Source organism: Hyperoodon ampullatus (assembly GCF_949752795.1).
Source record: "Hyperoodon ampullatus genome assembly, chromosome: X".
NCBI classification, from domain to species: domain Eukaryota; kingdom Metazoa; phylum Chordata; class Mammalia; order Artiodactyla; family Ziphiidae; genus Hyperoodon; species Hyperoodon ampullatus.
Window position 1 is genome coordinate 132,608,128 of NC_136913.1, and position 25,411 is coordinate 132,633,538.

The window sequence follows — 25,411 nt, forward strand, 5'->3', positions numbered from 1 at the left end:
GGCAAAGCGGAGAGATTCCCGCACAGAGGATCGGTGCCGACCGCCACTCACCAGCCCGAGAGGCTTGTCTGCTCACCTGCCGGGACGGGTGGGGCTGGGAGCTGAGGCTCGGGCTTCGGTCGGAGCGCAGGGAGAGGACTGGGGTTGGCGGCGTGAACACAGCCTGAAGGGGGCTAGTGCGCCACAGCTGGCCGGGAGGGAGTCTGGCAAACGTCTGGAACTGCCTAAGAGGCAGGATGTCGGAAGCCATCCTGGAGCCATTGCACCATGACAAAGTCATGAGCAACGGAAGGCGAAACTGCAAGGCAGCGCCGTGCCAGGAAGGTGGACTACAGCTCTGTTGTTATGTTTTATGATAATAAATTTACATATAGGGGCAATTTTGGGGGCATGTTGCTCCACGTGAAAGAAAAATTCCTCTAGGACTCCCCCTCCTGAAACTACCACAGAATGGGAAGTACCCACTAAAGCCCCGGGGAAATGGGTGAAGAATTAAGAGCCTGGAACTAAGGGGATGTTTTTATGAAAAACACCCTCTAGTATGGAGTTATGGCCATGGGCTGGAGTTCCTGATGACACAGGAAATTTATGGTTCTATTATAAAGGAAGATTAATTATAGAAAAGCAAATGACTAGAGCAGAATTGGTTGCCAGGATAGGGAGAAAACACTGTCTCAGTTGAAGAAAACAATGAGAAAGAGCATGCAGGTACGTTGTAAATATTTTCATGGAACCATTGTAAAAGGTTGCCCATGCAAGAAGAGAAATAGGAACAAGTAGCTCCAACTTTTACAATTGAAATAATCATATAACTGCTTGGCTTGGTTACTAAGAAACAACCTGTGATTAATGGGAACTTGGGGAAATATTTTAATAGGACATCTAAAAACTAGGGGATATTTTTTTAAAAAAATCTTTATAGAACATTTTGAGGTTTGATTGTGCTAAGATTGTTTGGCCACGTACCTGGTAATGTAATCAACTACAATATATAAACATGTGATTGTAAACAATAGAAGAAGAATGAAGAATAAAGACATGAGAAAGAAACATGCAATGCTGATACTTTAAGAAGTGTAATAGAATTATTTCCTTTGCCGACGCTATCCATCCCTCGGGTATCCCTGGACTCGCTGGAGCTGGACTCCAGCAGCAGGAGACCATTTTTTCGGGGTGCACGAGCAGAGGGGATTCAAAGCACCACCTAAACGAGCTTCAGAGTCATCAAGACAGTATGGTACTGGCCAAAAACAGAAATATAGATCAATGGAACAGGATAGAAAGTCCAGAGATAAACACACGCACATATGGTCACCTTATCTTTGATAAAGGAGGCAAGAATATACAATGGAGAAATCACAGCCTCTTCAATAATTTTCTTTCTATTAGAATTTCCCTGGAACCCTCCTTGCCCCTGACCTTCCATGCTCCATTCCTTCCTTGGTTGCCTTTGACCATTCCTTCTCCATCTCTTGGGCCTCCTTAATCACTCCATTTTGTTGGTCTCTATACACCTGTTACCCCTGGGGGGAGGGGATTTTCCTTCTCTCTCTAGCCTCACAACCTCTCTTGAGCACCAGAGCTGCACTGCCAACTCTCCCTAGCCCTTTCCTCTCGCCTGTTCCCTTGGCACCTCAAACCCAATAGAATTAGCAGTAAGAGTGCCATCTTTCCCTCGCTGCCAGCTCCTGTGCCGGGTTCTGTGTCTTTGTTCAGGGGTTCATCCTCGTTCTACCACGAGGTAGAGTATTCTACCATATTCCCTCACTTGAATTATTGGAATTTCATTTCAAACTCCACATGCCCAAATCTGAGCTGCTGGTTTCCCACCCAAAACCTTTTCCGTACACAGTCTTCCCATCTCAGTTCGTGGCAAGTCCATCCTTGCAGTTGTTTAGGCCAAGCATCTGCCAGTCAACTCTGACTGCTTTCTTTCACATCTTACGGGCCGTATCCCCAAGATACATCCAGTACCCAGCCACTTCTCACCACGTCCACTGTGACATCCTTAGTTCCAGCCCCTGGGTTATCCTGAATGGGCTCCCTGCTTCTTTCTTTCACCCTGGTCAGTTTCCAGTAGGGCACTGTGAATGAGCTTTTAAAAATGTAAATCAACCCACATTCCCACCAGCAGTGCAAGAGTGTTCCCTTTTCTCCACACCCTCTCCAGCATTTATTGTTTCTAGATTTTTTGATGATACAGCCACTATGGAGAACAGTATGGAGGTTCCTTAAAAAACTGCAAGTAGAACTACCATATGACCAGCAATCCCACTACTGGGCATATACCCTGAGAAAACCATAATTCAAAAAGAGTCATGTACCAAAATGTTCATTGCAGCCCTATTTACAATAGCCAGGAGATGGAAACAACCTAAGTGTCCATCATCGGATGAATGGATAAAGAAGATGTGGCACATATATACAATGGAATATTACTCAGCCATAAAAAGAAACAAAATTGAGTTATTTATAGTGAGGTGGATGGACCTAGAGTCTGTCATACAGAGTGAAGTAAGTCAGAAAGGGAAAAACAAATACCATATGCTAACACATATATATAGAATTTAAAAAAAAGGTTCTGAAGAACCTAGGGGCAAGATGGGAATGAAGACACAGACCTACTAGAGAATGGACTTGAGGATATGGGGAGGGGGAAGGGTAAGCTGTGACAAAGTGAGAGAGTGGCATGGACATATATACACTGCCAAACGTAAAACAGATAGCTAGTGGGAAGGAGCCGAATAGCACAGGGAGATCAGCTCAGTGCTTTGTGACCACCTAGAGGGGTGGGATAGGGAGGGTGGGAGGGAGGGAGACGCAAGAGGGAGGGGATATGAGGATATAGGTATACGTATAACTGATTCACTTTGTTATACAGCAGCAACTAACACACCACTGTAAAGGAACTATACTCCAATAAAGATGTTTAAAAAAAAAAGGTGAGCAGAAAAGTCACTGGGCTTATCAGAATTTTTACACAGAAACAGGGAAAATTTACTTCCACTATTAAACCTGTTTGAAAGGGACACTGGCGAACTAAAATGAAATTATGTTTTGATCAACATTGTGAGGAGTGCTTAATCAATATATTGCTTTCATACATAAACAAATCAGTCTTTGGGAAACTACTGGTGCCATGTGGGATTTGAGGTGGTAGAAAAATCCCTTTTTCCTAGGAAAGTGCTGTGACATCAATTATCCATTTATTCTGTTCTATTTCCTTTATAGCACATTATCTGTATCTGAAATTATCATGTTCACTTGCTAATTTATTTATTATCTCTCTGTAGGGTAAAGTTACTTGAAAAAGTAAGCTACCCGAGAGCAGGGAGTTGGTCTGCTTTGTTCACTGGACATGTCCCCAGGGCACAGACCTTTAAAGTAGGTTTTCAGCAAGCACAGTAAGTTGAAGACAGAGCACAAAGTGGCTCGTACCTGGGTAGAGATTGTAGACGGCCATTTTATACTCCTCCTTTTTCCGTACCGTGAACACATGTCCACTGAAATGAATAGAATGGATATTTTCATTGCTGCCCATGCTGAGCAGATACCACCGGATCTTTTGATCCTGAGCCATTGCTAAACCAGGTAGTGTATCCATCACATAGCCATTGATCGCTGGAGAAAGAACACAGAGAAAGCTGTTAAAAATCTATTGTATAAGTGTCTTTCCCTCCACTCCAGTCAAAAATATTGATTCCTATGAGGATTCCAGTCCCATACATATAGTCTCAAACCATACAATGTCGAAACCTCAGGCTCAAGGTTCATTTCACAGCGAGTAATATTTGGGTGTGGAATATATTACCATGGAAGCGATACTTTTCTCTAAAAGTGGGGTCCTCCATCTGGATGTTGCAGGGAGCCCTGCAGTTCCTTTCCATGTTTTCAGTGAAGTACCAGCTCTTGGTCTCATCAAAAATAGTGAAAAACAGAGCAAATTCCTGCACTGTCACTTGTCTCCCATGGGCAGCGCTCAGAGTGTTTGTGCGGCAGATCAGAAGGGGTCCAATCAAGCCTGAGTGCACATCTTTTTCCTGAAAGACACCAGTCCTATGAGCAAGAGTTCTCTCACCCATGAACCAGAGTGGATTTCTCATCAACTTCTATGCCACTCCAACCCACTCCCCATCTTCCCACAGTACAATTTCTTCCTCTTTAGTAGATTCCAGAGCGATATGTCTAAGTCATAAATAAGATGACACCTCCCCTGTTTAAAGCTTCCCATTATGCTTAGGATAAATACCAAACTTCAAACATAACACAGAGACCCTTTCTTTTAAACCAGAAAGGGGACAGCACAACATAGACCTGCTTACCAGATCAACATCAGAAAAATAAGCCCAGGCTTTGCAGTCAAACTCATCTTTAGTTGGTGCCATATGGTGCTGCACTTTCCAAAAGTAGGTTTTGGTTTCATTAGGCTCAACAAACTTTTTTCTAGGTTCTGCTCCTTGCCTCTGATCTTCCTCATAAGAAATAAGGCTAGAATAGAAGGAGTAGGGACGAGATGCCTGGTTTTTAAACGTTACCTGCAGAGCAAGAAAAGAAAAGAAAAGAAAAGAAATTTAAAAAGCAAGTGTAATGTTTTAAGATCTTGTAAAGTTCTTAGGTTAGGGTTTATATCCCTAATAGCAATGCCGATTTGGGGGGTTTTTATCCAGGTTTTTAATAGCTGGAGGAAATGGTACAGAGTATGGATGTTGTTAGAACCCAAACCTAAGATCTGCAAAAGAAACCGAGACATTTTTGAATTCCAAAATCTTTATGGCATGAACTCAAAGTTGCAAAGGAGAAAATTTCTAAATACTTAAAAGCAATTCCAAAGTAAAAGGGAAAATATCACCACAGGGGTTTTAAGAGACCATAACCCCAGGAACTGATACTCTTAAATTAAGGTTCTTCATGACAAATGTCAGGATGAATACTTACGATATTTAAAGAATAAGCCCAGGCTTTGCAGTCAAACTCATCTTTAGTTGGTGCTTTTTAGTTAATGTTTTTCAAATTAAAAAAATTATACATTTTCATGAGACATATGGAAAGTAAAATAAAATTGAAGTCAGAAAAAAATTCACTCACAACCCCATAATTTTAGATCCTCCTATATCCTTCATGTAAACAATCAATTGGGACAATGGATGACTGTTTCTGGAAAAAATAAAACTACCTTGATCTTTGGCTCACACACACCAAAAGCAAATTCTAGTCTACAGGAATTATTGATGGATTAAAAAGTTAAATGTTAAGAAATTAAACTGTAAAAGAAAGTTGAAAAAAGTATAGGTGATTTTAAGAAAAAAAATCTCTGTATAGGGAAGGATTTTTATAAACAAAAAAGCTATGAAAGTGTCATAAAGGAAAGATTTATGGGTTACTACCTAAAATTTCAAACCTGTTTTATTTTAAAAACCATTATATACAAAATTAAGAGAAAACAAACTTGGAAAAATATTATTCACTAAAATGATCAATGTTCATCAATATATCAATGATCTATAACATACAAGGTAATATAAATGAACAAGAAAAGCACTCCCTCCAAAAATTTCAACTATGCAAAGAACATTAATAGATAATTCATTAGAGAAAGTCTTAAAATGTTCATGTACATTGCACTCCTGGAATTTTATCCTACGAAAAGGGTTGTGGCTGCAGCATTACTTAAATAGTAAAAAAAAAAAAAGAATCTAAAAGGTTGTTCAAAGTAGACGGTTAAGTAAACCATAAAATCATATAATGGACTAATATTCCATCATTTAAAAATATATGTAGGAAGTGTTTTTAATGACATAAGAAATGTTTATGACATATTTATTTAAAAAAGAAGTAGGATGATCCATTGTATAATTTTGAATACATAAAGAGAATACATAGGAAAAACATAAGAACATACAGCAAAATGATAATTACAGTATTATTTTTCAACTTCCTTATTTTCTATACTTTAAACTTTTTCAAAAGTAAGAATACATTATTTTTATTTAAAAAATTTTATTGGAGTATAGTTGATTTACAATGTTGTGTTAGTTTCAGGTGTACAGCAAAGTGAATCAGTTATACATATACATGTATCCACTCTTTTTCTTTTCTTTTTTTTTTTTTTTTTGCGGTACGCGGGCCTCTCACTGTTGTGGCCTCTCCCCTTGCGGAGCACAGGCTCCGGACGCACAGGCTCAGCGGCCATGGCTCACGGGCCTAGCCGCTCCGCGGCATGTGGGATCTTCCCAGACCAGGGCACGAACCCGCGTCCCCTGAATCGGCAGGGGGACTCTCAACCACTGCGCCACCAGGGAAGCCCTATCCACTCTTTTTTAGATTCTTTTCCCATATAGGTCATTACAGAGTATTGAGTGGAGTTCCCTGTGCTATACAGCAGGTTCCTACTAGTTATCTATTTTATATATAGTAGTGTGTATATGACAATCCTGATCTCCCAGTTTATCCCTCCCACCCCCATTCCCCCCTGGTAACCATAAGTTTTGTTTACCACATCTGTGACTCTATTTGTTTTGTAAATAAATTCATTTGTACCCTTTTTAAAGATTCCATATATAAGCGATATCATATGATATTTCTCTTTCTCTGTCTGACTTACTTCACTCACTATGACAATCTCTAGGTCCATCCATGTTGCTACAAATGGCATTATTTCATTCTTTTTTATGGCCATTATTTTTAGAATCAGAAATCTAAAAAACATACACGGGATTAATTTTCTTGTAATTTCATTGTCCTCAACTTACCATGATGTTGTCTTCGACTTCTGCTCTTATATATGGTCCCAAGAGTCCCAAATGTTCATTTAGTTCTCCACGGTATAAGGGCTGAGTAAAGGAGCCATCAGCAAATTCCTCAAATACCACCTTTTTGAACTGAGGGACACCTCCATTCTCAGCTCTGGAGAAAAAAGCAGAGGAAAAGTAATATCCTCATGGACCAGGTGGGTAGAAATGCCTCACATTGTTGTCTTCCCTGTATTTGAGATACATTTGGTAGAATTGATGATGAATTGGAGATGTAATGGAGAAGGGAGGGAGAAAGAGGGATTAAAGATAACTTCCCAGTTTCTGATTTGGGCAAATGGATGGATGGTGATGCAGTTCACTGAGATGGAGAACCCTAGAAGGGTAGGTTGGTGTATACAGTTTTGGACACATGGGGTATCTATGGGAATTCTATTGGGAAATACACGGAGACTGGGAGTTCACAAAAGAGGTCTAGATGAAGATCATCTATATTTAGGTGGTAACAAAATCATGCAAGTGGCTTATCAAAGCCAATAGTCAATTTTATGTCCCCATTTTACTCAACATCTAAGCAACATTTTGCATAGTTAACCACTCCATCCTCCTTGACATACTCTGTCCAGGCTTCTCTAGTATATAAGATCCATGAAAGCAGGGGGATTTGTCTGTTTTGTACACTGTTGTACTCCCAGCAGCTGGAACAAGTGCCTGCCACATAGTAGGTGCTCAAAAAAGATTTGTTGAACGTTGAATGGATGTAGGGATTATAAACATACCCTAAATATGAGAGCCTCAGTGTTCAGTCCTTGGACCACTTTTCTTTGCTTTTTAAAAATTCTGTAAAAATTGTGAACTAAAACTATACAATAAAGTGCATAAAACATAAATGCTTTTGATACAAAAATGCAACCACCACTAAGATCAAGAAATTTGCCAGCAGCCCAGAAGACTCACTGTTATCTATCTACCTTTTCAATCACATCCTCTCCCTTCCCACTAAGTGTAACCCCCATTCTGATGTTTATAATTATTTATTTGATTTTGGTCATAACTGTACCACTTATGTATACATACCTAAAGAATATAGCTTAGTTTTGCCCATTTTTGAAGTATGCAAATGGAACCATACTGCATACATTCTTTTGTTTGTGATATTTTTTACTCAGCATTATGTTTGTGATTCGTCTATGTTGTTGTGTGTAGCTGTAGTTCGTTCATTCCTATTGCTGTATAGTATTCCATTGTGTGAATATAACACAATCATGTGCATTCGAGTAATTTTTGGTGCTTATACATAGTCCTTCTATGAACCTTCGTATGCATTTCTGCTGGGCACATATCTAGGAGTGGAACTGCACCATTTTCCATTTTCATCAGCAATGTATGAGAGTTCCATTTGCTCCAAATCTTCACAAACACTTGACATTGACTGTGTTTTTACATTTTTGGCCATTCTAGTGGTTGCATAGCAGTGTCTCTGTGGTTTTATTTTGCATTTCCCTGATTAATAATGAGGTTAATTTCTTATGGGTAGTAGCCATTTGGATTTCCTCTTGTGGAATGCCTATCCAAGTTTTTCTTCTTTTTTGTACCAATTTTTCTATTGGATAATCAGCTTTTTTTTCTTATTGATTCAAAGGAGTACTCTATATATTCTTGATATAAGTCTTCGTTGGCCTTTTGTGCTTCAAACATCTTCCCTTCTGTGGCTATTTTTTCATTCTCTTTTTGTTATCTTTGGATGAGCATAAATTCATAATTTTAATGTAGTGAAATTTATTTAAAAATTCTTCATGATTAGTGCTTTTTGTATCTTGATATAAATTCTCTTTCTTTTCCTACCCTGAAGTTATTGAGATATTCTCTTACTTTTTTCTTTCTATTTATGTTTAGACTTGTAACCCACTGTTAGTGAATTTTTGTGCATAGTGTGAGTTAGGGATCCAGTTTAATGTTTTTCCATATGGATATCAAAAAAATTTCAGCACATTTATTGAAAACTGCTCTTCTGTGACACCTTTTCCATAAATCAAATGCCTATAAATGTGTGAGTCTGGTTTTGGATTTTCTGTTCTCTTTCACTGACCTATTTGTTTACTCCTAAGCCAATTATCACATTACTATAGCTTTAAAATAAGTCTCAATATGTTATACAGCAATTCCTCCCATCTTGTTCCTTTTCCTCAAGAGGGTCTTGGCTATTCTTGGTGCTTTGCATTTTCTTAGTAACTTTAAAATCAGGCTTATTGAGTTCTGCAAGAGAAAATACTTGTTGAGATTTTCACATAGGTTGTGCCGAATCTATAGATTGGTTTGGGGATAGTTTACATTTTCATAATATCGCATTTTCCAGTACATGTACATGGTATATCTTGGCATCTACTTAGGTCTTCTTTAAAGTTTCCCAATAAATTTCCATAGGTTTTTCCATAGAGGTCTTGAAAATTTTTTGTCATATTTATTTCTAGGCACTTGTTACTATTTCATTCCATTGTAAATGACATGTTCTTTTAATTTCATTTTCTACCTGTCTGCTGCTACTATATCGATATATAATAGATTTTGTATATTGATTTTCAATTCTACAAACCTGCTAACCTTCCTAGTTAATTCTAATCACTTATTTGTAAACATTTTTATATGTATAAAATCATATCATCTGTACTCAAGGACAGTTTTATTTCTTTCTTTTCAACCTTTATACCTTTTATATGTGTTTACTGCTTGAGTGTTCAGTACAGTATTGAATAGAAGTGATGATAATGATTGAGAATTTATCTATTTCTCTATTTAAGTCTGTCAAGTTTTGCTTTATGTATTTTAAAACTATATTATTAGGTTCATAGTAATTTAGGAATGTATGGCTGCCTATTGAATTTACTGTTTTATTATTATAACATTTCCTCCTTATCTCTACAAACTTCTTGCTTTAAAGTTTCCTTTCTACTTAACTGAGTACTTAGATTTTTAAAAAATATTTATTTATTTATTTGGTTGCACTGGGTCTTAGTTGCAGTTTGCCGGCTCCTTAGTTGCGGCATGTGGACTCCTTAGTTGTGGTTTCTTGCTTATTTTTCTTGTTTTATTTCATACCCAGTATCTTTGTGTGCTAGAAGTTGTATCTGTAATATTTGTGAAAATAACTTGAGGCCTAGAATGTTGGTTTCTTATACTAGAGAGTTTTTATGTATTCTTCAGCCAGATGTCTGCAGGCACCGCCAATCCAAGACATGCTTAAATTTTGATCAAGAATAGAGATTTCATGGACAACACAGATGACAGAAAACTGGGCTGTAAGTTAATGAAGTGCAAGTTAACTGGTTTACCATTACTTTGAGGATGTAGCCCTTTGGGGACCTAGCGTAAAGTGGGCACGGTTTACATCTACTTTTACTCCCTTATCATCCCATCAAGTCTTATTTGAATGCTATTAATAAGCTCATAACTCCTAAATTTATATCTTTAGCCCAGACCTCTTCCTTGGGTTCCAGACTCATATATCTAACTGCCTACTCAACATCTCAACTTGGGGACTTCCCTGGTGGTCCAGAGGTAAAGAATCCACCTTCCAATGCAGGGGACATGGGTTAGATCCCTGGTCGGGGAACTAAGATCCCGCATGCCACGGGGCAACTAAGCCCGTGTGCCACAACTACTGAGCTCACGAGCCTCAACTAGAGACCCCATGTGCCACAAATGACAGAGCCCACGTGCCCTGGAGCCAGCATGCCACAACTAGAGAGAAGCCCGCACGCCACAATGAAGAGCCCGTGCGCTGCAATGAAAAGATCCTGCATGCCTCAACGAAGATCCCACGTGCCGCAACTAAGACCCAAATGCAGCCAAAAAAAAATTAAAAGAAATTAAAAAAAAACTCAACTTGGATCTCTAATAGGCATCTCAAATTAAATATGTACAAAACAAACCCTTGAGTGTATCCTCAAATAAATCTGTTCTGCTTCAAGCCTTCCACATCTCATTAAATGTCACTATCATCCACCTAGTTGCTCAGGACAAAACCCGAAAATCTTCTGAGTCTTCTCTCACCATTCCTCCCCATACTCAATCTAACAGCAAGCCCTCCCTGCTTATCTTTAAATTATAATCAACATCCTTACATTCCTTTTGATTTTCACCACCACTACCCTGTTCTAATCAATAGCTTGGTTGATGCTGGTGAGACTAATCCGGTGGAGAGTGAGAAACTGATGATGTAAGAGAGAACAAGGGACTTGCTGAAGCAACGTTTTTTATGAAGGGAGAAAGGATGGGATCGAGTGCAAAACTGGACAGTATATTGGTACAGACGCCAGTAAATGTGGTGTTGGAAGTCTGTGGAGTTCAGTGCAAAGCATCAGCTAGGAGTGAGAAGAGGTGTTGGAGAATGGGCAAAACGTGTTGGAGATTTAGGGAAAAAGCAGAAAATGTAAGATAGAGGTCCAGGAGAGCTGGAAATATTCTACGGTTGCTGTGCAGCAATAAGGGCTCATTTGAGGTAGAAAGCGAGGCTGGGAAGTGACAATGACTAATGAAGAGGGATAGCATCTACTCTTCCTCTAGGACCTATATTATCTGACCACTGCTCATCTCTGTCACCTCATCTCCCTACCCCTGCACACACTTCCTTACTCTACTACAGTCATGTTGGTCCTTTTTTGTTCCTCAAACATGCTAAACTTGTTTCATTCTCAGGGCCTTTGCATTTCCTGTTCCCTCTGCTGGAAATGTCTTCTCTCAGACCTCTGTTAGCTGACCCCTTATCATCATTTAGGTCTCAACTCCACAAAGAGAATTTCTCTGACCATTACAGCTAAAGTAACACCCCCGTCACTCTACCATATTATTCAAGTCTACCTTTTGAATGGCACCAAGATTCCCTTATTTAGTTTTCTACTAATTTATTGCCCCTTGCTCTCCCCAGTAGAATGTAAGCTACTACTTTGCTGCACTCCAGTGTCTATGCAAGTGTCTGGCATATAATAGGTGCCCAATAAATATTGGTTGCCCTTATGTTTATCTTCCAAATGTCTTTGTGCTTTCTCTCCCCTGCCCAACCTCCTTCTGCTCCCCTAACAATCAAATCCTCCCACTTTGCCCTCTGGATCCCCAGTACTATGGAAAACAACTTTCCCTGCATCCTCAATCTCTTTACCACACACTTCACTGCTTCCTCCTGCGTCTATCAGGGCTCTCTCAGGAGACTAAACCTTACCCTGCAGCTCATAGGGCTGATAGGTGAGGCTGACTTTCTTCCTGCTCCCCATGGCTGCTTCTGACCCCCCTACCCTTTTGTAGACCCCTCTTCTTCACCATCCCACCAGAGTGAGTTTCATGCCATCTGGGTTTACCATCCCATAACTCTCATTGTTAGTGTCATCATCTAATCTCCCATTTGCTCCTCAGCTTCATCTAGACTTTGCCATCTGGTTCTCAGTTTCCTCAATCTTTGGAGTCTCGCTGCTGGTTGTGCCTTTCCTATTGTTTCAGCAGCTGGTAAAATCAAAGGTCACAACAGTAGGACAAAGGAATAATCAATGTACCCATACCTGTTTCTTAGTGCATGGGGGGATCTATTCATCCCATAATCCCAGAGCCGCTCCACTGCAGCAATAAAATAGTGTCGCGTTCTCTTTTGAAAGCTGCGGGGGTCCTGATTTTCATCCTCATCATAAATGTCAAAATCTTCTCTATTCGTATCAAGTGAGAAAGTATCATCATAGTCAATTTTGTCTTCCTCTGGCTGAAAAGTAGTAAGGGTTATTTCCCTTTGATGGCGTTTCAAGACTGGTGGATTTTGAGACCACAACCTTCCAGTCCCTCCTTGCTTTACCCAGGTGGCTTCTCTTTGGGTCTTATCTTGTACTTCATTTATTGCTGCTATTGAATGATTGTTTTCACAAGGGTCCAGGGGCAAAATGATGTCTTTTGTCTTAAAAGCTGTGTGTTTTTGTGACTTCTCTAGGGATTTCTCTTCTCTTGGTATCAGGGTAGCATATTGGTTATCCCAAGCAAGGGGACCCAGCAGCTTGGGGGGAGTATTTTCAGAGCTTTCTGTTGCCCATTTCAGAAAGGGCACTTTTCCAGATCTATTTACTTTATTCAATTTAACAAGTCCCTGTGTTTTCTGAAGGAATATCTCTTCCCTGAGATCCAGGTGGGCAGGAGAACCTTCGCTAGTTTTTGTATGGAAAAAGTCTTCCTGATGAACAACTTTGCCAGATGCTTCAGGCAATCCTGGTTTCAAGAGAACAGTGTTCTCATGTTTCTTGTACATGAGTAAGTTTGTGGCCCGTTTCCCTAGGGCGCTGATCTTTCTTTGACCTCCAATCACTTCCAAGGTTAGGAAGGCTAAAGAAAGGTTATTTCTCTTGGCTCCTTGTAAGAAATGACTGCTTTCTTGGACCCCAGAACTCCTTTCCACAAAGCTATAACTACAGGCGGATGCTGGAGGATGAGAAGAGTTGTCTTGGGATGGAATCTTGGTCAGATCTGTAGGTCTAATTGATGGGAATACTGATACCTGTGCAATGGGTAATGCAGAGCCATTTGTTTGAATGATGTCATGACTCCTCATAGAACAATCTGATAAGAATGACTGAATAACGGCCCCTTTCTCCTTCCTGTTGTACTCTATCTGTGTGAAGGTGCCCTTGGTCAAATATTTCATGTTCTTGGACCACTGAGTTGAGGTGTCATTCAAAATTACCCCCCTTTCAAGCTTTATTTCTTCTACTGGGAATCTGAATTGTTTCAAATCCCGCTTATCACGTTGAGGTATAGCCTTCTGCTGACTTGGAATAGGAGACACCTTTGTGGTGCTTGGATATTTATCTAGCATTTGCTTTGTTTGATTTCCCAAGTCTTCCAAGTTTGCTTCCTCCCTTATTTTTGAGAAATGGGCCATGTGAATCCCTGCTCTTTTTGCTGAGCCATTTAATGACCTGGTGTCTTGAAGTACTGGAGTATATGTCTCCTCATCTAAACCTTCTACATTTTGCTTAGTGCTTAGTGAGAAAAGGTTCTTCAGAAAATTCTTAGTTCCAGTCACTGTATACACCTGAGGCAAAACTACATTCTCTTGGATTAATCTTTCTTTCCTTTCTATCTCTTCCTGAGACTTTTTTTCTTGACTGTGTGTATCATTTTCTTGGACATTAGCCAAGTTAGTAAGAAATACGTTCTTACTATTTGGAAAAATCATCTCTTTAAGACCTGTGCCCTTGCTAAATTCATCCTCTCCTACTACCACGTTATTCTTCTGTGACAAGAAATTCTGATCTTTCACAGATTTTTCTGATCCCAAAGATGTTAATTGCTTTGGATTGGGCCTTTGCCCAGAACTTAGGGAGTTCTTGCCATGGGTCCTTTTTATCCAATTTGTTGAATCTGGCAAGAACAGAGCCTTGAAGAACGATGTATCTGGATATTCTGCATCTAGTGGCACAGAGCCTTCTTTGTTTTGGTGGATCATTTCCATATTTTTTGATGAAGTAGTTTTATCTGACACATGATTTAGTCCCAAAGCTGTAGTATTTTTGTCCATAAACATTTCATCATGAATTAAGGAAGTTACTTCTGGAAACTCAGTATTACTTTCTAACATAATATCTTGCCAGACTGATGTACTATTCTCAATTAATAATGCTGGGTCATCAATGTGAGTCTTTGTATTAGTTGTTGAGTTAACTGGTGCCTTGTTTGTCTTTACTAAAGAGATATTAACTTGAAATAAAGCATCATCTTTGGTCAATGAAGCAGGTCCATGAACTCTTTCCTCTTTAAATGACCTATCACTCTCCACTGATAATACATTTTCTCCCAGTGAACTTTCTTGACTATTTGTTAAAACTGCTTCTATCAACTTGGAATCATTATCTTCTTTACTCAGGCCCAAATGTACACCAGACCCAATAAAGTGAGATGAATTTTTGCCAAATACAATGGCACCTAATTGACTACTAAAATTAGCTGGTATATTTGGGGGTCCTAAGGAACCTGTCTTTTCAGTACCTGCTGACAACTTGTCTGATGGAATTGTTGGTGGAGTCATTAGGTTGTTTGATGAACTAGAAATTTTAAAATCAAGTTTCTTCAACTCTACTGTTACAGTTGTCCCCAAATTCTCATTCAATCTTAATGGCAGCTCTGGCTCAGGAGTAGATACTCTTTTCCCACTGTGATGGAGCTCTGGTGTGAGATGTGCCATGTCAGACGGGCCCTTGTTTCTTTCTATTGCTCTAGGTAAATGATCATTAGCCTTATTTCTGGCTTCTTGGAGATCAGATAAGAATAATCCATGTGGAGTAGGATTCTGTCCCAAGAGCATCAACAAATCACTAGAGGAGACACTTTGTTCTTTAAGCAGCTGCATTCTCTCTCCAGACTGAGGGTCAGTCTTCTCTATATCATTTTCTGGAGTTGTGGTGGCTTTGAATTGCATTTGCCTAGTGCTAGGGTGCCTTGAATTCTGGGAGAAGCTTCTGGGTTCAATGACATTGTTTTCATTCAGCAAGAGGGTTGGAATATCTTCATATGTGTCCTCGTAATAATCACCAGTGTTCCTGTCACAACTATAAACCTTCAGTAAGGCTGTCATGCCTCTGTTCCGAAAGTCTGAGTTGTGGCACCCCAGAACCCACAGACCTGGAGATGAGGAAGAATAAGACTCTGGTTACTCATAACCCAGGTCCCAAGCAAGATCTGTGTTAGAGGTTCTCTTCTATTCCCAGATAAATGAAAAAATACTACTCAGTATCATTATATTGCAGGTTGTTAGGTTAAATCCCTCACACAGTACAACAATGGTAGTAAAAGTGGTTTTGCATTGCTGCTGTTGTGGTATATCTGTTTGTGACCACAAGAAAGGGCTGTGATTTAAAATGAATATATATATATATAGATAGATAGATAGATAGATAGATAGATATAGATAGATATATATAGATAGATAGATAAAAATGGAGAAATGTAATTATACACAATAGTGGAGAGTCTTACTAGTCACACAGAACTCTTCGGTGACCAATTTGTAGGATAAGTAAGCATAAGGGAGCAGGACTTAGGTTTAGGATACAAATAACATAAAATCCCACCACAGTCCTAGCAATATTAATTTCTACTATGAACAGGATTATCTGAGTAAAAGAATTTCATGGTGGTAAAGTATATGCATAAACATAAATGAAAACACCTTTACTAAGCTACCCATCAGGTACCTGAACAGTCTCATCAAGTCACAATATTTGCAAGTAATATCTTAACTGAATACAGCTTTTTCTCAAAGAGAAAACTTTTCTCAAAGTATATTTCCACAGAGCCCTATGAGACAATGGGATGCCCATGGAAAATGTTCCTGTGCTCAAACATTTTGGAATTAATGCACACTGCAATCTATGTGCAGCCAGATAATCACTCAAATGGGAAATGAGAATAAAGAGATTTTCTAATATACAAGGATTCAGAATATCTACGTCTAATTCAGCCATTCTCAGGAAGTGATCAGAGAATGTCTTCTACCAAAATAAAGGAGTATATTAAAAAATACGAAGACATGGGATACAAAAACCCAATTTCATGATATTTAAAGCGTATTTTTGATGGTATAAAACCATGTTGGGTCAGAGTAGACCAGGACTGGAGCCGAAATGAGTAATTTAAATAAGGTTTTTCACTCTAAAAATTCCACTGTTATAACTTAGATAAATCTAATACTTCCTTTTCCTGAGGAAGACAGTAATTGGGTGAGAAAAGGGGAAATAAAACTCCATAAACAGGTCTAGAATGACATCCGCCATACTCTGAGAAGGGCCTGGGATTGGGAATAGTGATCAAGAGGAACTTTAGTTATATCTGTACTGGTTGAATTTTTGTAATGAGAACATATTTTTGTATTACATGTGTGAATAAAAATAAATTAAAACATTATAGTAATTAATTAATAAATTTCAATCCAAGAGCTTAAAGAAGAGTTGATTCTGATTAAAACTCAATAAAATAAATAACCAAATAAAAATAAGAAATTCCACACATATAAAATTTGAAATAAGGAAGGAGATATAACCACAGATGCAAAGAAAATTAAATTATAATTCCCTTGGAGACACCTCAGCTGCCAATCTCCCACTCCAACTTCCGAAACAGGCATAAGACGCCTGGCCAAGTTTGAGATTTGGTCAGCACTACAAATGTATGGACCTGCCTCCGACCTCAGTGATATAACTGGGGCTTTCAATGAACTAATTAATTTTTTAGGCTGATATTCAATCCTGGAGCTAGTTCCTATCAAAGTAACCTAGAGAGACAGAGCACAGCTGATCACAAGTGGGTAGGAGCACACCTAAGGCTTCATTAGGCAAGAGCTCTTTAATGATAGTGCAATATTCCTAGCATGGAATATTAACCAATCTTTTAAAATGATGATGTTCATCTATATTTATTGATATAGAAAAACAGCAAATACATTATTAAGTGAGGGGAAAAAAAGATTACAAAACATGATATAACCACCATTCTACTATCTGTTTCTGTGAGTTCTACTTTTTCTTTTTCTTTTTTTCAAAAAGATTTCCCATAGTAGTGATTCCATACAATATTTGTCTTCGTCTGGCTTATTTCACTTAGCATAATGCCCTCCAGGTTCAGCCATATTGTCTTTTTTAATGGATGAATAATATTCCATCATATATATATATATACATATATATATATATATATACACACACACATATATCACTTTTTTCTTTTTCAGAGAGTTTTTTTAATTTAATTTTTTTTATTCAAAAATTTTCTTTTTCATTGAGGTATGGTTGATGTACAATATTATATAAGTTTCAGGTGTACAACATAGCGATTCAAAATTTTTGGTTATGCTCCATTTATCATTATTACAAAATATTGGCTATATTCCCTGTGTCATAGTATATATCCTTGTAGCTTATTTATTTTATACATAGTAGTTTGTACCTCTTAATCCCCTTTCCCTATCGTGCCCCTCCCCCCTTCCCTCTCTCCACTGGTAACCACTAGTTTGTTCTCTATATCTGTGAGTCCGCTGCTTTTTTGTTATATTCACTAGTTTGTTGTATTGTTTAGATTCCACATATAAGTGATATCATACAGTATTTGTCTTTCTCTGTCTCACATATTTCACTTAGCATAATACCCTCCAAGTCCATCCATGTTGTTGTAAAGGGCAAAACTTCATTTTTCAATGACTGAGTAGTATTCCATTGTGTGTGTGTGTGTGTGTGTGTGTGTGTGTGTGTGTATATACTACATCTTCTTTATCCATTAATTGGTTGATGGACAGTCAGGTTGGCAATTGTAAATAATGCTGCTATGAACATTGGGGTACACATCTTTTTTTCAATTAGAGTTTTCTTTTCTTTTTTCTTTTTTTTTCTTTTTGGATAGATACCCAGGAGTGGAATTGCTGGGTCATACAGTAGTTCTATTTTTAGTTTTTTGAGAAACCTCCATACTGTTTTCCATGATGGCTGCACCAATTTGCATTCCCACCAATATTGTGTTAGCCTTTCATTTTTCCACATCCTTGCCAACATTTGCTATTTGTTGTCTTTTTGATGATGGCCATTCTGACAAGTGTGAGGTGACATCTCATTGTGGTTTTGATTTGCATTTCTCTGATGATTAATGATGGTGAGCACCTTTTCATGTGCCTCTCAGCCATCTGTAAGTGTTCTTTGGAAAAATGTCTATTCAGGCTTTCTGACCATTTTTTAAATTGGGTTGTTTGTTTTTTTGATGTTGAGTTGTGTGAGCTGTTTACATATTTTGGATATTAACCCCTTGCTGGTCATATCATTTGCAAATATTTTCTCCCATTCAGTAAGTTGTCTTTTTTTTAAATATTTATTTATTTGGCTGTGTTGGGTCTTAGTTTCAGCATGCGGAATCTTTTGTTGTGGCAGGCGGGCTTCGCTCTAGTTGTGGCACATGGGCTCTAGAGCGCGCATGGGCTTAGTTGCCCCGTGGCATGTGGGATCTTAGTTCCCTGACCAGGGATCAAACCCACATCCCCTGCATTGGAAGGCAGATTCTTAACCACTGGACCACCAGGGACGTCCCAGTAGGTGGTCTTTTTGTTTTTGTTTTGTCAATGGTTTCCTTTGCTGTGCAAAAGCTTTAAGTTTAATTAGGTCCCATTTGTTTATTTTTGCTTTTATCTCCTTTAAGAGACAGATCCAAAAAAAATTTTGCTACTATTTATGTCATAGAGTGTCTCATCTATGTTTTTTTCTAGGAGTTTTATAGTATCTGGTCTCACATTTAGGTCTTTAATTTGAGTTTATTTTTGTATATGGTCTTAGAGAATTTCTAATATTCTCTTACATGTATCTGTCCAGTTTTCCCAGCTCTACTTATTGAAGGGACAGTCTTTTCTCCATTGTATATTCTTGCACCCTTCGTTGTAGATTGACCAGAAGTGTGTGGGTTTATTTCTGGGCTCTCTATCATGTTCCATTGATCTATATTTCTGTTTTTTTGTACCAGTACCATACTGTTTTGATTACTGTACTTTGTAGTATAGTCTGAAGTCAGGGCACATGATTCCTCTAGTTCTGTTTTTCCTTCTCAAGACTGTTTTGGCTATTCATTATCTTTTGTGTTTACATATAGATTAAAAAATTTTTTGTTCTACTTCTGTGAAAAATGCTACTGGTAATCTGATAGGGATTGCATTGGATCTGTAGATTGTCTTGGTCATTTTGACAATATTGATTCTTCTAATCCAAGAACATGGTATATCTTTCCATCTGTTTGTGTTATCTTTGATTTCTTTCATCAGCATCTTATAGATTTCTGAGTACAGGTCTTTTGCCTCCTTAAGCAGGTTTATTCCTAGGTATTTTATTCTTTATTATGCGACTGTAAATGGGATTGTTTCCTTAATTTCTCTTTCTGATAGTTTGTTGTTAGTGTATAGAAATGCAACAGATTTTCTGTATATTATTTTTGGACCCTACAACTTTACTGAATTAATTGATGAGCTCTAGTAATTTTTTGGTGGTGTCTTTAGGATTTTCTATGTATAGTGTCATGTCATCTGCAAATAGTGACAGCAAATAGTGACAAAGAGTGACACCTGTTGGTGGGTGAAGCTGGTCCCAAGGCTAGAGCAGGCTCACTGGAGGGCGGGGCCAGAGCCCGGGGGGTTCTGAGGCTGGTGCCTACCCACTGGTGGGTGAAGCTGGGTCCCACGGTCTCTGGCTGGAGGTCCCTGGGGGTCCCGGGTCTGGTGCCTGCACACTGGTTTGTGGGGCAGATCCCGTGCCCTCTGGTGGGCAGGGCCATGTCCAGGGGCAGCTGTGGGCTCAGGGGGTCTTAAGGCAGCCTGTCTGTTGGTGGGTGGGGCTGTGCCCATGCCCAGTTAGTTGCTTGGCATGAGGTGTCTCAGCACTTTTGCCTACAGGCAGGGATGGGTCCTGAGGCTTATAAGCTAGAGGGAGGATTTCACAATGGTGCTTACCAGCACCAGTGTCCTCATGGTAGAATCAGCTGCCCAAATGGCTGCCACCAGTGTCTGTGTCCCCAGGGTGAGCTGCAGTTGCCTCCTACCTCTCTGGGAGACTCTCCAGATCAGCAGGTAGCTCTGACCCAGGCTCCTATTAATGCTTCTGCCCTGGATCCCGGAGCATGTGAGAGTTTGTGTGCACCCTTTAAGAGTACAGTTTCTACTTCCCACAGCTCTCTGAGACTCTGGAGAGTAAGCCCTGCTGGTCTTCAAAGCCAAATGCTCTGGGGGCTCGTTTTCCCAGTATATGACCCACAGGCTATGGAGCCCAACAAGGGATCAGACCCCTCTCTCGTTGGGGAGAACCTCTGCAATGGTAATTATCCTCCCGTTTGTGAATTGTCCACCCAGGGGTATGGGATTTGACTATATCATGATGATGCCCCTCCTACCCATCTTATTGTGGTTCCTTCTTTATATCTTTAGTTGTAGACAATCTTTACTGGTAGTTTCCAGTCTTTTCCACTGATGGTTGTTCTGAAAAATAGTTGTGATTTGGTGTGCCTGTGAGAGCAGGTGAGCTCAGGGTCTTTCTACTCTTCCATTCATTCATCAATGGACACTTAGGTTGTTTCCATGTTTTGGGTATTGTGAATAATGTTGCAATAAACATGGGAGTGCAGATATCTCTTCAAGATCCTGATTTCATTTCCTTTGTATGTATACCAGAAGTGGGATTGCTGGATCATATGGTAGTTCTATTTTTAATTTTTTGAGGAACCTCCATACTGTTCTCCATAATGGCTGTACCAATTTATATTCCCACCAACAATGCACAAGTATGCCCTTTTCTTTCTTTCTTTTTAAATATTTATTTATGTATTTGGCTGTGCTGGGTCTTAGTTGCGGCACACAGGATCTTCATTGTGACATGTGGGAACTTAGTTGCGGCATGCAGGATCTAGTTCCCTGACCAGGGATTGAACCCAGGTCCCCTGCATTGGGAGCACGGAGTCTTAACCACTGGACCACCAGGCAAGTCCCAAGGGTTCCCCTTTCTCCACATCTTTGCCAACACTTATTATCATGTGATTTTTTTGATAATAGCCATTTTGACAGGTCTGAGCTGATATTTCACTGTGGTTTTGATTTGCATTTCCCTGATGATTAGTGATGTTGAGAACATTTTCATATACCTGTTGGTCACTTGTATGTCTTCTCTGGAAAAATTTAATGGTATTCCATAAATCCTGTAGGCTTTCTTCATTCTTGTTTTTTCTCCTCTTGACTGGATAATTTCAAAAGATTTATCTTTGAGTTTGCAGATTGTTTCTTCTGCTTAATCAAGTATGTTCTTGAAGCGCTCTATTGCATTTTTCATTTCGTTCATTATATTCTTTAGCTCCAGGATTTCTGGGTTCTTTCCTTCCTTCCTTCCTCCCTTCCTCCCTCCCTCCCTCCCTCCCTTCCTTCCTTCCTTTCCTTTCTTCCTCCCTTCCTGCCTCCCTCCCTCTTTCTCTCTTTCTTTCTTCTGCAGTTCAGCAGCTCCAGTTGCAGGGAGGGCACAACAGCATAGTCTCCATGCAGCTCTGTCAGTTGAGGTCAATGTCAGAGAAGACTGTGGAGGGTCCTTGGTGGTCAAGGCTGTGAGTGTCTGTGATGGAAGTAGTGGTGAGGGTTGTTGGCCTCCTAGATGTCAAAGGATGCTGGGGTCCTCTTGTTCTTCTTTTCACCCACAGACTGAGGTCCTAGCTGAGGGGATTCTTCTTGGTGCTGTCTGGCATGTGAGCACACAGGCCTTGATGGCAGTGCTGGGTTCTGGGACAGAGATGTCCCATTGATGGTGGTGCCAGTGTTTGGGGTGCAGGTGCTCAGAGTGACAGTGTAGTTCATGGTTCCTGAGCTTGGAGTGTGAGCACATTTGCTGTAGTGGTGCCAGTTTCAAAGGCACAGGCATGCACAGATCGCCAATGAAGCTGGGGTCCACATTCTCTTAGGGCATGCCACATCAGCTCAGGTACTGGTGGGTGGGGTGCAGTGGTGTCTTGGTGCTTGGAGGGGCAAGGTAGAGCAGCAACATGGGCCCCAGGGATGATGGGGTCCTCAGGCTCTTAGTTGCAAGCACACCAGCAACTCAAGCTCTGAAGATGGTGGGTGCTGGGGGAGGCCTAAGCCCTGAGGGGAGGGTGCAGCTCCTCCTCTGGGGGGAGTGCAGTGGCTTGGACTCTGAGCAGGTCCATCAGCTGGCTTCAGTATCTGTGAAGACTATGGAGCTCCTCAGGTGGTGAAGGCTGCTAGTGTTCCTGGTGGTGACAAGAGGTGTTACAGTTCTCCTGTTGTCCTTTCCCTACGGGAAGAAATCCCTTAGAGGGGATCCCCTTTGGCATCAAGCTGCTTCAGACTGAGGGACAGAATGACACAAGTCAACTTTTTGATACGCTCTTCTATTTGGCCATCCTCATTTTTGTGCTCCACAGTGTTTGTTTCTGATACTTCTTCATTCTGTTCTAGATTTGTCCAAGAGCTATTTTCATTGGTATGTACACAGTGCAAATATTATTCACAATTTCAGGAGAAATGAAGACTTTTTAGACAAGCAAAACCTGATAAAATTAATTAACCAGAAGACGTGCACTATAAGAAATGTTAAGGAGATACACTATAAATGTAAATGCATAGATAGGTTGAAAGTACCAGAATGGAAAAAGTATATACCGCACAAACATTAACCAAAATAAAGGTGATTGAGGCACATAAATTTCATAAAAAGCAAATATTATGGCAACAAGTACTACTTCAGAAAAAGAAGGACATTTCACAATGATAACATGGTTAATTTAACAAGAGTACATTACAATCTTAAATTTGTAAGCACCTGATTTTATTTTGCCTCATTTATTTTGAAACAACAAACCCAACAATTATAGGTAGAGCTCTTAACATAGTTCTCTCAGTAACTGTAAGAAGCAGACAAAATATCAGTAAACTTATAAGGATTTTAACAAAATGATAAAGCAACTTGACATACATGGAACAGTCCACCTAACAACTGCAAAGACACATTCATCTTAAGTTCCAACAGGCCATTAGCCAAAGTAAACTATATGCTAGGCATAAAGCAAGTCTCACCACATTTCAAAGAACTGAAATCATGTAGAGTATGTTATATAACCACAGTGAAGTAAAAATATGAAATGAGCAACAGAAAACTAGAAAATATCCATATGTTTAGGAATTTAGTAAACCAGTTTTAATACTTATGAATAAAAGAAGAAGTCACAATGGATTTTAGAAAATATTTCTAATATTTTAATATAATTGATAATAAAAATGACTCATCAGAACTTCTGATATGTGGGTTTTTTCCCTGCTCTTACCAGTTTTATTCAAAATTAAGGCACAGAAAAAAAGAAATAAAAGGCATAAGTGTTGGAAAGGAAACACTGAAATTGACAATATTTGCAACAATTTGATTGTGTACAAGAAAATCTTATGGGAATCTATAAAATAATTGCCAGATCTTACAGTGAATTTAGCAAGGTTGCAAGATACAAGGTCAATATACAAAAATTAATTGTATATCTTTTGTGTATGTGTTCCAGCAAAACGTTATTTACAGAAACAGGTGACCAACCTGCTCACTAGTTTCTTTTTTTATTGAGATATAATTGATAGATACCACTGTGTAAGTTTAACCTTTACAGTGTATTGATTTGATACATTTATATATTGCAATATGGATTACCATCATAGTGGTAGCTATGTGCCTGTATCACATCACATAATTATCATTTTTTTGTGGTGATATGTGGTTAAAGCAGGGTGTAAAGTGAGCTGCAAGAATGATGTGCTAACAGGGAATTCCCTGGCGGCGCAGTGGTTAAGAATCCACCTGCCAATACCGGGGACACGGGTTTGAGCCCTGGTCCGGGAAGATCCCACATGCTGTGGAGCAACTAAGCCCGTGCGCCACAACTACTGAAGCCCGCGCACCTGGAGCCCGTGCTCTGCAACAAGAGAAGCCACCGCAATGAGAACCCCACGCACTGCAACGAAGAGTAGCCCCTGTTTGCCGCAACTAGAGAAAGCCCGCACACAGCAATGAAAGACCCAATGCAGCCGAAAATAAATAAATTTAAAAAAAAATAAATAAAATTTTTAAAAAAAGAATGATGCACTGACACATATCACAACATGGATGACTCTGGCTGAGTGAAGCTGAGTGAAAATTATGCCAAGTGAAATAAGCCAGACACAAGAGGACAAATAAAAGGGATCAGACTTTTCCCTCAAGACACATAAAACAGAGTTCTAATTTGTCTTTAGAATTTAAGTGATCACCAAAGTAGTTTAAAAGCTTCTCAAAATATTGATATTTTAAATATCTTTCTCTGCCTACACACAGACACACACACAGACTTTCTTTCTTTCTTTGGTTTAGACAAATACAACCATATTATGCATACTGTTTTATAATATTTTTGCAGGTATTTAATTCATTCATTCATCGAAAAAATGTTTATTAAGCGTCTACTATAGGCCAGGCACTGTAAACATTTGGGATTCAGTGATGAGCAAGATAACAAGGTCCCTGTCCTTAGAGACCTTACAACTTAGCTGGAAAACAGATAACAAAGACATGAACATGAATAAACAAGATACTTTCAGAGGTGTTATTGGAGTTTTGTCAGGTTCTTCACTCACTTCTTACAAAACTGCATTTCTTGAAGTAAGATAAGTTTCTGGGTATGAAGGTGAATCTATATTTTTATATGATGAGATTGGTTTTTATTCCCAAGAAATTTCCCCATGAGAATTTATCTCCAGAAAAGCCATAAGTGTAAGAGAATAACTACAATCTGTAGGTAGTTTTATGTACTTCCCTCTGCAGATGATGGGGGTGGGAGGGACAAGGAGCACTTGTTACTAAGCTGCAACAATCTGTGTTAGATTTAGGCCAGGTCTGTGTTCCTCCTGATCACTGGGCTGGTGCTCTCAAAAGCCTTGCAGTAGTTATGGAGGGAGAGAGAGGACGAGAGGCTGACAGCCACATTCGTCCAGAAGGCTTCACAGTGGTTTGATGTTATGTGTGCAAAAGGAGATTATGATGTACTTCCCAGCAATACCAATGTTCACAAGGCACATAGAAACATGTTTAGTCCCTGCGTGTTAACTGCATGTAGAA

The 25,411-nt window shown here is 39.4% G+C and overlaps 1 protein-coding gene across 3 annotated transcripts in view; it reads right to left on the minus strand.

The window, feature by feature from the left end:
- Positions 1-25,411, minus strand: part of F8 (coagulation factor VIII) — a gene marked incomplete at both ends in the record, with an annotated part of 114,201 nt that overhangs the window by 31,804 nt on the left and 56,986 nt on the right. Inside the window, 6 exons of one of the 3 annotated variants that reach the window (XM_079726863.1) lie at positions 3,439-3,621; positions 3,812-4,040; positions 4,323-4,535; positions 6,750-6,903; positions 12,299-12,576; positions 13,672-15,395. In XM_079726863.1, the coding sequence (XP_079582989.1) occupies positions 3,439-3,621; positions 3,812-4,040; positions 4,323-4,535; positions 6,750-6,903; positions 12,299-12,576; positions 13,672-15,395 (2,781 nt within the window). Of the gene's footprint in view, positions 1-3,438; positions 3,622-3,811; positions 4,041-4,322; positions 4,536-6,749; positions 6,904-12,298; positions 15,396-25,411 lie in introns of all 3 variants that reach the window. The other 2 variants (XM_079726862.1, XM_079726861.1) reach the window with 2 other exon arrangements.